Source organism: Rhinoderma darwinii, chromosome 10 (assembly GCF_050947455.1).
Source record: "Rhinoderma darwinii isolate aRhiDar2 chromosome 10, aRhiDar2.hap1, whole genome shotgun sequence".
Taxonomy (NCBI): domain Eukaryota; kingdom Metazoa; phylum Chordata; class Amphibia; order Anura; family Rhinodermatidae; genus Rhinoderma; species Rhinoderma darwinii.
The window spans coordinates 46,664,394-46,676,798 of record NC_134696.1 but is presented as its reverse complement, the minus strand read 5'-3'; the positions used below and the strand labels follow the sequence as shown (position 1 = coordinate 46,676,798).

The 12,405-nt window shown below is 47.0% G+C and overlaps 1 protein-coding gene across 2 annotated transcripts; it reads right to left on the bottom strand.

Moving 5' to 3' along the window:
- Positions 1 to 8,338: 8,338 nt before the first annotated feature.
- LOC142661425 (izumo sperm-egg fusion protein 1-like) lies at positions 8,339 to 11,470 on the bottom strand. 2 transcript variants are annotated; one of them, XM_075838818.1, is made up of 7 exons: positions 11,389 to 11,470; positions 10,778 to 10,825; positions 10,355 to 10,429; positions 10,146 to 10,246; positions 9,807 to 9,948; positions 9,487 to 9,664; positions 8,339 to 8,554 (listed from the first exon to the last, which is right to left on the bottom strand). In XM_075838818.1, the coding sequence occupies exons 1-7, from the start codon at positions 11,465 to 11,467 to the stop codon at positions 8,494 to 8,496; spliced, it is 684 nt and encodes a 227-aa protein (XP_075694933.1). In that variant the 5' UTR covers positions 11,468 to 11,470; the 3' UTR covers positions 8,339 to 8,493. The 2 variants fall into 2 exon arrangements, with proteins under 2 accessions (XP_075694933.1, XP_075694934.1); XM_075838819.1 differs by lacking the exon at positions 11,389 to 11,470 and adding an exon at positions 11,116 to 11,164.
- Positions 11,471 to 12,405: the final 935 nt, after the last annotated feature.

Here is a 12,405-nt window from a genome sequence, read left to right as displayed (position 1 = left end):
CTTTCTTTTGTGTCCACTACGGTGTTTGACTCAAGAAACTGAGCCAAAAACTGCCACAAAACCTACATCAAAACAGTGTGTCCCGACATGTTGTTGGGCGCAGTTTTACCATTGATTGTTTTTTTGTTTTTTTATATTTTATTTGGTAAATGATTGTGATACATACACATTGGAGAGTAATACAAAATAATGCTCCACACAATACCCTACAGATTCCCAACCCACCCCACCCACCCGCCAGATCCAAGGAACAAAAAAAAAACAAAAACCCAAAAAACTCCTACACGTTACATCAATTCCAGACACCCCAAAGTTCCTCCTATTTACATAGTTGGTTCTGCTTTTTAGCTCTTATCTTCTCACAGCATCCATGCTGTTTAGGCTTGGGAGCTGATGACTATAGGGTATGTCCCCTTAAGGGATTTACCCAGCAGTCTTTTCCCCTAGGTAGGGTGGGGTTTCTGTCAGCTTCCTGGGTGGGCCCCTCCTCCCATCCATATAAATAACATTACACGGGGGGGATTACTTCCTCTTTGACTCCCCCTGGACCTTGGAAGGAACCCTAAGAGAATGTCCTACTAACCTGGTAGTGTAGTAAGCATGGCAGACGCAGTGTTAATGGCGCTCCTGAAAGAGAAGATTAAGAGAGAGGGAGCTGGATGGCTCTCCTCTCTGCTCAGTTCTCCCTCTGATCAGCCGTCTGATGTGGCTGGGCGTGCAGCAGTAAGGCAGGCGCGGCCTGCGCGGCGCTGCCGTCCCCACTCCTGCCTGAGTCCCTCTCCGCCTCTGCCTCGTCAGAGAGGCAGAGCTCCAGCTAGAAACCCCCGGGCGCTGCCTAATACAGCTCTGGCGGCTGGGAGTGCCGCGACACGTGACGGCTCTGCATTAGCAGCAGAGCAGCGTGCGGGCCAGCAGGAAATTGCTAGGACGACTTCCCCTGCTGCTAGTCTGCACATGGCAGATAGTGGGGTTCCTTTGGAGGCTGCTGCAGAACAGCCAGTCTCCAAGCCACCCGGTCGTTTGGCTAGGTGGTTTGGCCGTGGGGTGGCCAAACCAACACCTCCTCCACCATGAACGCAGCACCACTGCCCCCTAGTGTCTATGCAGCTGGGCAGCAAGCTCAACAGGGGAGGAATGACAGCAAATTACCTCCCCAAGAGGAGCTCGGCTCTCAAGACTTGAACAGCTCGAATGAGCTTTTTGATGTGGATGTTGTCTAAAATGGAGGTTCGTAGCCCCTCGGTGCATCCTCCAGGGGTGCCCATGGCACAGCCTGAGCCGGCCCCCGGCTAATCCGGGTCTACTATTTCGGGAATCTTATTTTTGTGGTCGCACAATTTTGTGGACGCATTTATCCTCAGGAACGAGGGAAAAAGTGGAAAAATGTGAATTTGTTGATATATGGTCGTTATCCCCGGAACAATTAACAATGGATAAGGAGAGACGGTTTGAGAAAACGGAGGATAAAAAGCCTAAGGTGGTGTTATGGCAGGAAGGAGGTGAAGGGAACAAGTGAGCCCTAATCTACCCACCGCCCTGACCCTGCCTACTTGCAACGACCCGCCCTAGGCGACGGGGTACAACTTGGCGGCGGTCCCTACGCTGTCTAAGTGCAAGGGAATACAAACAGGGAACAAGCAAGGGAAGGGGCAGTAGCCCACGGAACGCCGCGAGGAAACGGAGCGGTGAATGAGCCAGTCAGGATCAGGATGTAGTGGAGTATACAAACGGGAGCACGGAGCAGGAAGCAAGTAAGGGGCAGAGCGAAGCAGGATAAACGGAACTAAAGCAAGGCAGAAGCACGGCAGAATCAGGCTGGAGCAAGGCAGCAGTGGGGCCAGGAATCCAAGAAGAATAACAAGCAAAGAGGAAGAGAAAACGGCAGGTATAAATGGACAGGGAGCGGAGCTAACTCCGACTGACCAGGCCGCGATAGGCTCTCCCACTCCTGAGCCTGCCACCCTGATTGGTGGGAGCCGGTGTCAGTCTCAGAGGTCTGGCCTCAGGTGTCGACTGATTAATCCTGGGAGTATACCCAGACGTTGTGCCTGGCAGATCCTTTACTGTACTCCCCCTTTTATGAGGGGCCACCGGACCCTTACTAAGAGGACCCGGTTTAGTGGGGAAGAGAAGGTGGAACCTCCTGATCAATACCCCAGCGTGAACATCTCGAGCAGGTACCCAAGTCCTCTCCTCCGGCCCGTATCCTCTCCAATGGACCAGGTACTGGAGGGAGCCCTGGATCATCCTACTGTCCACAATCTTGGCCACCTCGAATTCCACCCCCTCAGGGGTGAGAACGGGAACAGGAGGTGTCCTCGAGGGGGACCAGGACGGGGAGCAGCGTTTAAGGAGGAAGGCATGGAAGACGTCGTGTATGCGAAAGGATGGGGGCAGCTCCAGACGGAAGGATACAGGGTTGAGGACTTCAATGACCTTATAAGGTCCAATAAATCGGGGAGCAAACTTCCTGGACGGGACCTTAAGGCGCAAGTTCCTCGACGACAACCACACCAGATCCCCGACGACAAACCGGGGGTTAGCAGAACGTCTACAATCAGCCTGAATCTTTTGTACGCTCTGGGACGCCTCTAGGTTCTTCTGAACCTGGGCCCAGACTGTGCACAGTTCCCGATGAACGTCCTCTACCTCGGGATTATTGGAACAACCAGGGGAAACGGAGGAGAACCTTGGATTAAACCCGAAATTACAGAAAAACGGGGAGACCCCTGACGAGTTACTGACCCGGTTATTCAGGGAAAATTCGGCGAGGGGAAGGAATGAGACCCAATCAAATTGACAGTCAGAGATGAAACACCTTAAATATTGTTCCAGGGATTGGTTAGTCCTTTCCGTTTGGCCATTAGTTTCGGGATGGAAGGCGGAGGAGAAGGACAGATCAATCTCCAACTTTTTACAAAAAGCTCTCCAAAATAAGGAAACAAATTGTACCCCTCTGTCAGAAACGATATTGACTGGGGCCCCATGGAGACGCAGAATGTGTTTAACAAACAAAGAAGCTAACGTCTTGGCGTTAGGTAGTTTCTTAAGGGGCACAAAGTGGCACATCTTGCTGAAGCGGTCTACTACCACCCACACCACCGACTTGCCCTGAGATGGAGGCAAATCGGTGATAAAATCCATGGAGATATGGGTCCAAGGTCTCTGGGGAATGGGCAAGGAACGTAGTAAGCCCGCAGGTCGGGACCTAGGGGTCTTGGACCTAGCACAGACCTCACAAGCGGCGACGTAAGCCCTAACGTCTTTAGGCAACCCAGGCCACCAATAGTTTCTGGTAATGAGGAGTTTGGTACCCAAGATGCCAGGATGACCAGATAGTGCGGAGTCATGGTTTTCCCTGAGTACCCTTAGCCGGTATTGCAGGGGGACAAACAGTTTGTCCCCAGGGAGGTTCCCGGGAGCTGAACCTTGATCAGCTGCGATGTCAGAGGCTAAATCAGAATCAGTGGCAGAAACAATTATACCAGGGGGTAAAATACAAGCAGGATCCTTCTCAGAAGGAGGATTGGCCATGAAACTACGTGACAGTGCATCAGCCTTAATATTTTTGGACCCAGCCCTATAGGTAACCAAGAAATTAAATCTGGTAAAGAATAGTGCCCAACGAGCTTGTCTAGGATTAAGCCTCCTGGCAGATTCTAGGAAAACCAGATTCTTGTGGTCAGTAAGGACCGTTACCTGGTGTCTGGCCCCCTCCAGGAAGTGACGCCATTCTTCAAAAGCCCATTTAATGGCTAAAAGTTCGGGGTTGCCAATATCATAGTTACTCTCCGTGGGCGAAAACTTCCTAGAGAAGTAATCACAGGGGCGGAGATGGGTGAGGGAGCTGGTACCCTGGGACAAGACGGCCCCCACTCACACCTCGGATGCGTCAACCTCCACAATAAATGGCTCCCTTTGGTTGGGCTGAACCAGCACGGGGGCCGATATAAAGCACTTCTTGAGGGTCTCAAAAGCCTGGACGGCCTCAGGAGGCCAATGGAGGACATCAGCAGCCTTGCGAGTGAGGTCCGTAAGAGGCTTAGCGACGACCGAGAAGTTGGCAATAAATCTCCTGTAATAGTTAGCGAACCCCAAAAAACACTGTAGCGCCTTCAGGGAGGCAGGTTGGACCCATTCCGCCACAGCCTGAACCTTGGCAGGGTCCATGCGGAATTCATGAGGAGTGAGGATTTGACCTAAAAATTGTATCTCCTGTACCCCAAACACACATTTTTCGGTCTTCGCAATCAGATTATTTTCCCGGAGGACCTGGAGGACCTTCCTGATATGCTCCACGTGGGAGGACCAGTCCTTGGAAAACACCAGTATGTCATCAAGGTACACTACAAGAAAATTACCCAGGTAATCTCTCAGAATTTCATTAATAAAATTCTGGAAGACGGCAGGGGCATTACACAACCCAAAGGGCATGACTAGGTATTCGAAATGACCTTCGGGCGTGTTGAACGCAGTTTTCCACTCATCCCACTCTTTGATGCGGATAAGGTTATATGCCCCCCGTAGATCGAACTTAGAGAACCATTGGGCCCCCTGAACCTGATTAAAAAGATCCGGAATAAAAGGAAGGGGATACTGGTTCCTTACTGTGACCTTATTCAAGTTCCGATAATCAATGCACGGCCTAAGACCACCATCCTTCTTCCCCACGAAGAAGAAGCCAGCACCTACAGGAGAAGTCGAGGGGCGAATGAAACCCTTGGCCAGGCATTCTTGGATATACTCCCTCATAGCTTTACGTTCAGGACATGAAAGATTAAATATCCTCCCCTTAGGAAGCTTGGCACCAGGCACCAAATCGATGGCGCAATCTATGAGGGGGCAACACCTCGGAGGCCTCCTTAGAAAACACATCAGCGAAGTCCTGAACAAACTCAGGAAGCGTGTTTACCTCCTCCCGGGGAGAAATAGAGTTAACCGAAAGACATGACATCAGGCAATCACTATCCCATTTGGTGAGATCCCCAGTATTCCAATCAAACGTGGGATTATGCAGCTGCAACCAGGGAAGACCTAATACCAGATCGGACGATAATCCCTGCATCACCAGTACAGAGCACTGCTCCAAATGCATGGAGCCAACAAGGAGTTCAAAAACAGGAGTATGCTGAGTAAAATAACCATTAGCAAGAGGAGTGGAGTCGATACCCACTACCGGGATAGGATAAGGTAAATCAATAAAAGGCATTTTTAGAGACATAGCAAATTCCACAGACATGATATTAGCAGATGAGCCAGAATCCACGAAGGCACTGCCAGTGGCAGACCGGCCAGCAAACGAGACCTGAAAGGGAAGCAAAATTTTATTGCGTTTCGTATTAACGGGAAATACCTGTGCGCCCAAGTTACCTCCCCGATGATCACTTAGGCGCGGAAGTTTTCCGGCTGCTTATTCTTGCGCCTGGGACAGGTGTTCAGTAGATGCTTGTCGTCCCCACAATAGAAGCAGAGACCATTCTTCCTGCGAAACTCTCTACGTTGTCGAGGGGACATGGAGGCCCCGAGTTGCATAGGTACCTCCGAGTCCTCCGTGGAAGAGCGAGGAGACGGGACCTCGGGGGGAATCGCAGGGAAGTCAGAGGGGAAAACATTGAAACGTTCAAGCTGACGTTCCCTGAGACGTCGGTCAAGTCGTACTGCTAGGGCCATAACCTGGTCTAGGGAGTCAGAAGAGGGGTAGCTAACCAGCAGATCCTTCAGGGCGTCAGATAATCCTAACCTAAACTGGCACCTTAGGGCCGGGTCGTTCCACCGAGAAGCTACGCACCACTTTCTAAAATCAGAACAGTATTCCTCAACAGGTCTCCTACCCTGACGTAAGGTCACCAGCTGACTCTCGGCTAAGGCAGTCCTGTCAGTCTCGTCGTAAATGAGTCCGAGGGCAGAGAAAAAACTATCAACGGACGAAAGTTCAGGGGCGTCAGGAGCCAAGGAGAAGGCCCACTCTTGGGGCCCTTCCTGGAGTCGGGATATAATGATACCCACCCGCTGGTTCTCGGAACCTGAGGAGTGAGGTCTTAGGCGGAAATAAAGTCTGCAACTCTCCCGGAAGGAGAGAAAAGTCTTACGGTACCCTGAGAACCGGTCAGGTAACTTGAGGTCGGGTTCCAGAGGTGAGGTGAGGGGTACTACTAAGGCAGCGTCAGACTGGTTGACCCTCTGAGCCAGGGTCTGGACCTGTAGGGAGAGGTCCTGCATCTGCTGGGTCAGGGTCTCAAGGGGGTCCATGATAGCGTCAGCGTAGAAGAAATGGTAGACTAGATATGGGCTTGTTATTATGTTATGGCAGGAAGGAGGTGAAGGGAACAAGTGAGCCCTAATCTACCCACCGCCCTGTCCCTGCCTACTTGCAACGACCCGCCCTAGGCGACGGGGTACAACTTGGCGGCGGTCCCTACGCTGTCTAAGTGCAAGGGAATACAAACAGGGAACAAGCAAGGGAAGGGGCAGTAGCCCACGGAACGCCGCGAGGAAACGGAGCGGTGAATGAGCCAGTCAGGATCAGGATGTAGTGGAGTATACAAACGGGAGCACGGAGCAGGAAGCAAGCCAGGGGCAGAGCGAAGCAGGATAAACGGAACTAAAGCAAGGCAGAAGCACGGCAGAATCAGGCTGGAGCAAGGCAGCAGTGGGGCCAGGAATCCAAGAAGAATAACAAGCAAAGAGGAAGAGAAAACGGCAGGTATAAATGGACAGGGAGCGGAGCTAACTCCGACTGACCAGGCCGCGATAGGCTCTCCCACTCCTGAGCCTGCCACCCTGATTGGTGGGAGCCGGTGTCAGTCTCAGAGGTCTGGCCTCAGGTGTCGACTGATTAATCCTGGGAGTATACCCAGACTTAGTGCCTGGCAGATCCTTTACAGGTGGCTAAAACATTTGGGAATTGGGTGCAAGCTTTTGCTATTTTAGCAATTGTTTGTAGTAAAAAGTACCCTGAAAAAGGTTTTTTGAGTTGTTTACATATTTAGATACGATATATTTTGCATGGTGGTACCGCTTGGTGGAGATACGATGAAGAATTCAGACGACGTCTGGCGCTGAGGCCGGAGGTCGGCCGGTCTTCTAAAGCTACGGATGTTTGGATTCAACTAATGTTGTCTCAAAAGCCGTCTAATTCTTTTCAGTCATCCGCCGCTGCGGGACATTCAGTATAGTCCGCAGCGGCGGGGAGACGTCCCGGAGCGTGCTGGCTCTTTAACGAGGATGAATATTCCTTCTGCGGTGGCTCGCATACGGCCTTGCGCTGTTTCAAAAAGGGTAACATGCCTGCCAGACTCGTGTCTTCAGGTAAGCCGGAGGACACCATTGAGCGTCAAAAAGATACGCCCATGGCTGGACAGGTATCACAGGACAGAGGAAGCCGTAATGCTAATTGAAGGTTTTTCAAAAGGTTTTTATATTCCGCATGTTAGGCAAGCGGCTGTTGTTTTTGCTGCGAATTTAAAATCTGTTGCAGTTTCCTTTCCCTCAGTGGTACGGGATAAGTTGGATAAAGAGGTCAGCCTGGGCAGAGTTTTTAGCTCTAGTTTTTTTAATTAATGGCATAACATTTAAAGAGATATGATTTTCCAGATTACCATCTATCTTAATCTCCAGGTATTCAAAGTGATGTGGGGGACTCAAGACAGATAATTTTCCCGAAAAATCTAAATCTATTGCATCCAATGGTGCAGAATAAATTTTCCCCAATTAATCGCTAATCCAGACAACAAACCAAATTCTATCACCTGAATGGCCCTCGGGACAGACCTCACTGCGTCGTTCAGGCATAATAAAACATAATTTGCATATAAAAGGATTTTGTCCCTCACCACTCCACAACCGAATCCAGAAATAGACTCATCCTCTCTTATTAGAATTGCCAAAAGTTGAATAACCATGGCGAACAAGAGCAGAGAAAGGGGACACCCCTGCCGAGTTCCTCTAAAGAGTTCAACAGAATGGGATAAGTCCCCACAGACACTGACTCTAGCAGTGGGAGAACTATACATCACCTTCACCACATCGATGAAATTTCTTCCAATCCCAAATTTTGCCACAACCCTCCAGAGAAAAACCCACTCCAATGCCCACGTGGTCTTTTGGGTAAAACTGCTTTTTACCTGCAAAACCTAGCGGCCATTAACAATCAATTTAAGATCCGCGCCAAACAGCATGTCAGAGCTGTTTTCGGCCGCCTGGCTTGCAAGTTCCGTGTGTCCTTATCCTTAGGAGTACTTGGTCTCTATAGATCTTGATCATTATGGGCTCTTATTGGTATGAGTGGAAATCATGAAAATGCTGCAGTCAAATATTTTTTTTTTTTATTAGGGTGGGGATGGGGAAGAAAAGGAAGGAAGACCCTCACAGATAGACTTTGGAGAAGCTTTTGTTTTTATTTTTTTGAGTAAAGGTTTAGGAGATATGTTAGTTTTTTTTTGCCTTGATGACAAAGGCTGATGGTGATAAAGGCTGGAACTTGACATGTCGCCTCTATACCGGCTCTTCTTCCACAGGTGCTTTTGATTTTCTTTTTATCCAGCAGATGTAGATGCTAAAAAGAAGAATAATGAATATCAGTTATTCGATATCTGCTATTTACATGTGAACTCTGAATTCTACTATCCTGAACATACATGGGTGGAGTGTGTGCAGATGTCCCCTGGTGTGTTCTCTGTACTTCACCTGCTTATCAGTCTCCTGAAAATATCATCTCATCCCTATGTAGTGCATTGACTTCATTAACTTTAAGGGTATGTTCACACGCTAGCTGGCTTTTACGGCTGAAATGACAGACTGTTTTCAGGAGAAAACAGCTGCCTCGTTTCAGCCGTAAAAGCTCCTCCTCGTATTATGTGAGGCGTCTGAGATGCTCGTATATCTTGAGCTGCTCTTCATTGAGTTCAATGAAGAACGGCTCAAATTACGTTGCAAAGAAGTGCCCTGCACTTCTTTGCCGAGGCAGTCAATTTACGCGTCGTCGTTTGACAGCTGTCAAACGACGACGCGTAAATTACAGGTCGTCTGAACTGTACGTCGGCAAACCCATTCAAATGAATGGGCAGATGTTTGCCGACGTATTGTAGCCCTATTTTCAGGCGTAAAACGAAGCATAATACGCCTCATTTACGCCTGAAAATAGGTCGTGTGAACCCAGCTTAATAGGTTCTGTCAAGTTTCTGTTTTTTTACTGGGTAAAACAGTGTTGCAGATTATACTATTCTACCTGTCAGGAGCAAAGGAAATCTGACGCTACAGAAGCTAACAAGCCAATTACTGGCTCTCATATGCCATACAATGTAGGTTTTAAAAAAATAAAATAAAAAAAAACATATGCCAGTATGAACAGAACCTAAATCTTAAGAACTGCATCATATTTAAGTAGTAAAAGTACTGCATATCCTGATCAATTATTCATGTAGACAACCTGACAAGATTTGTTCAGCTCAGCTACATGTACATAAGTAATGGTTGTTTTTTACATACCCTATGCCAGCAATTATCATGATGGTAACGATGGTGGGTACAGATATCGCTATGAAGACTTTACTGTTGATTTTTAATGTCTTCTGAAATACCGTCTCAGGCGCTGTGATGTCAAGCACGTCAGGCAGTGTAGGACGAGGCTGGTATACCGTCGTTGTTCTCGTTGATCCACTGAGAACTAAAAAAAAAAATATTAATTTTATCAGTATCAAGGGAGTAAAGAAATTGCATTTTAGGTGATTTTAAGACAGAAATAATAATAAAGAAATAATATATCAGGATATCACAATTATCTCTTGGCGGTGATAATATGCACTTACCTCTCACATGATACACAAGGTGGCTGACTGGCACACCGGATTGCAGCATGGTGGTACACTGGTAAACACCGGACTCTTGCATCTGTACGCCTATGATTCTTAAAAAGCTGTCCTCGGTGACTTTTGGTTCATTTTCACCGGGCTGAAAAGATAATATGGACAATTGTTAGAACCTTCTATGTCTCAATTATTTATATCAATGTCATTATCACTGGGGGAGAAACAAACGCCTTGACTTGATGGCCGTATGTACAATGATATCAGGCACTTTCCTGGTTACTTTATCAAAAAAATCTCCCATTTTACCCTGATTCCCTTAGAAATATGTCAAATATTTACCATGATGAACACATTCTTATAGGGCTCCTGCAGCCTGGCATGCCACATAAAGTTACAGTCTAGATATAGATCTTCGTCCTCTGTAACTTGCATAAATATTTCTAGACAAAAAGAAAGTGTTAGAGTGTTAGTTATGTATCTACTCGGCCCCTGCGCTGTACACTACATTGTAACTCACAGTCACTGATATTATTATACCATCTACTTACGTCCACAGTTTATCGTCTCGGCAATGTAAGCTTTTTGATCTTTACATGGAGAGCAGAAAAGTCCAGTTTTCAAATCTGATAAAAGAAGAAAAATATCAAATATGAGTGGAGGAGTTTATAAGATTTCTTTAGAATAAATATCATAATCATGTGTTGACGTGTATCCCCTGTCACATGGAGAAAGCACAGGCTGCCACAAATGGCGCTCCTATTCTACTAGTGGCTCCTGCAGGATTATCATTGGACAGAATCACATCAATCTAAATTTCCTTCTGGTTCAGTAAATCAGATTTTCCGGCATGAACTATGGATTATTGGAAGTGTTCTGCATATTTACAGAGTGGACAGTGAGCGCTTTGTGTCCGGTGTTTATTACTAATTTAATATATGGATTTATATAAAGGAATAAAAGCCGCTACTTACCAGAGCATCCACTCTCGGTGCACACACAGCTGCATCTATCCATGTTTTCTGTGAAGAGAGGAAAGTATATTACTACAACTCTCATCATCCAGTCAGGAGAAGATTGTCATTACAATGCTCCCACATACAGTGAGTGTCACCCTAAACAGTGCCAGCGACAGTGCCCTTTATATAGCGCTATGCAAAGTTGTCCCCATAGAGCACTGGTCACAATGACCCTCATAAAGTGTCGGCTGGTACTCAAAAACGACGTCAGTCACAGCTCCCCCCCCCCCCCCCCCCGTACATAGTGACAACCACAATAACCTCCCAAAATACAGCAGCCTCCGTTTACTTACTTCACGTTCTCTACAGTGCTGCCCGCTCTCATAGTTATATGTAAGTAACCAGTCAGCGGCCGCTTACATGTAACTTTTTTATCTTCTGCGGGGGGAGGTGTGCAGCGTCTATATAGTGCTGTCATCCATGTATAATAGAGGTGTTCTGACAACACCATAAATATATAATACAAATATATTTTCCATACACATGAACGGTAAGTCACAATTCACACATATTATATTAACAATAATCCCAGTTCCCCTGGCCAATGAATAAAACTCATACTATACCTTGATTTTTTGGATGGCCCCCGGCGCAGACAACATTTTCCTCGTCACAGGTCTTACAATTGGTGTACGTTTGCACCATTATACCTGGGGAAATACACTTGTTTTAAAAACGTACAATGTTATAGAAAATATCAAAAACAAATAAAAAGCATAAGATGTACTTACCACAGCTGTCTTCACCTGAGAAATAAAGACAAAAAAGAACTTGTTACTTAATGTTGTCGTTGTCAGACTCATAAACATTGAACTTATAAATTTCCATTGAAATCTCTGAGCTGCCCCAGTAGAGTCCGGGTCCTATATAGAGCCCAGCAGCTCCTAGAACTGACATCCACAGCAGCCAATCAGATTCCTGCTGTCATGTGTCCAGTGTAGGGTAGAAAATAAAAGCAGTGATGTGATTGGTGGCTATGGGGAAGACCTGCAGTTTCTGCCTGCACCAGTATTTCTACATGAGGCGCAGGCGTCTAGTACAGTCACATGTAATAATGTTGCAGCATGTTATGGGGTAATAAAATATCTATAAGAACTCACCTTTTTTATTTGGGCACCTCCCTAAAAGTGAAAGAAATGCAAAATTACTAATTATAAAAAAAACGGCACTGAAAGCGCGGCGTATAGTATAGGTTCACATATAGACATTACAGAACTGCACAAATAGCAGTTCTCAATATTATATTTTTAGCAAATTTGCTCCTGTCTGTCAATAGAATGTCGACTGCTACACTGACAAGGAGAAGTAACAGAAAAAAAGTCACTTCTGACAATCTAAGAAACAGTCAGGTTTCTTACTATTTGAATTCGATACCCATTCTCTGCCAGGTCCGGTGGCACACTTACCATAGACGCAGACCACGGCCGCTGCTATGGGGCCCGAAGTGAGAAGGGAGCCCGACAATTTACTCTTTTGGCTTCCTGACATAGATTTGTTTACCTTTAATTGAGTTCAATGGTATCTGTATATATTTATATGCACTGAGCTCCCTCTAGTGGTGGCTGCAGACAGACAGTTTTATA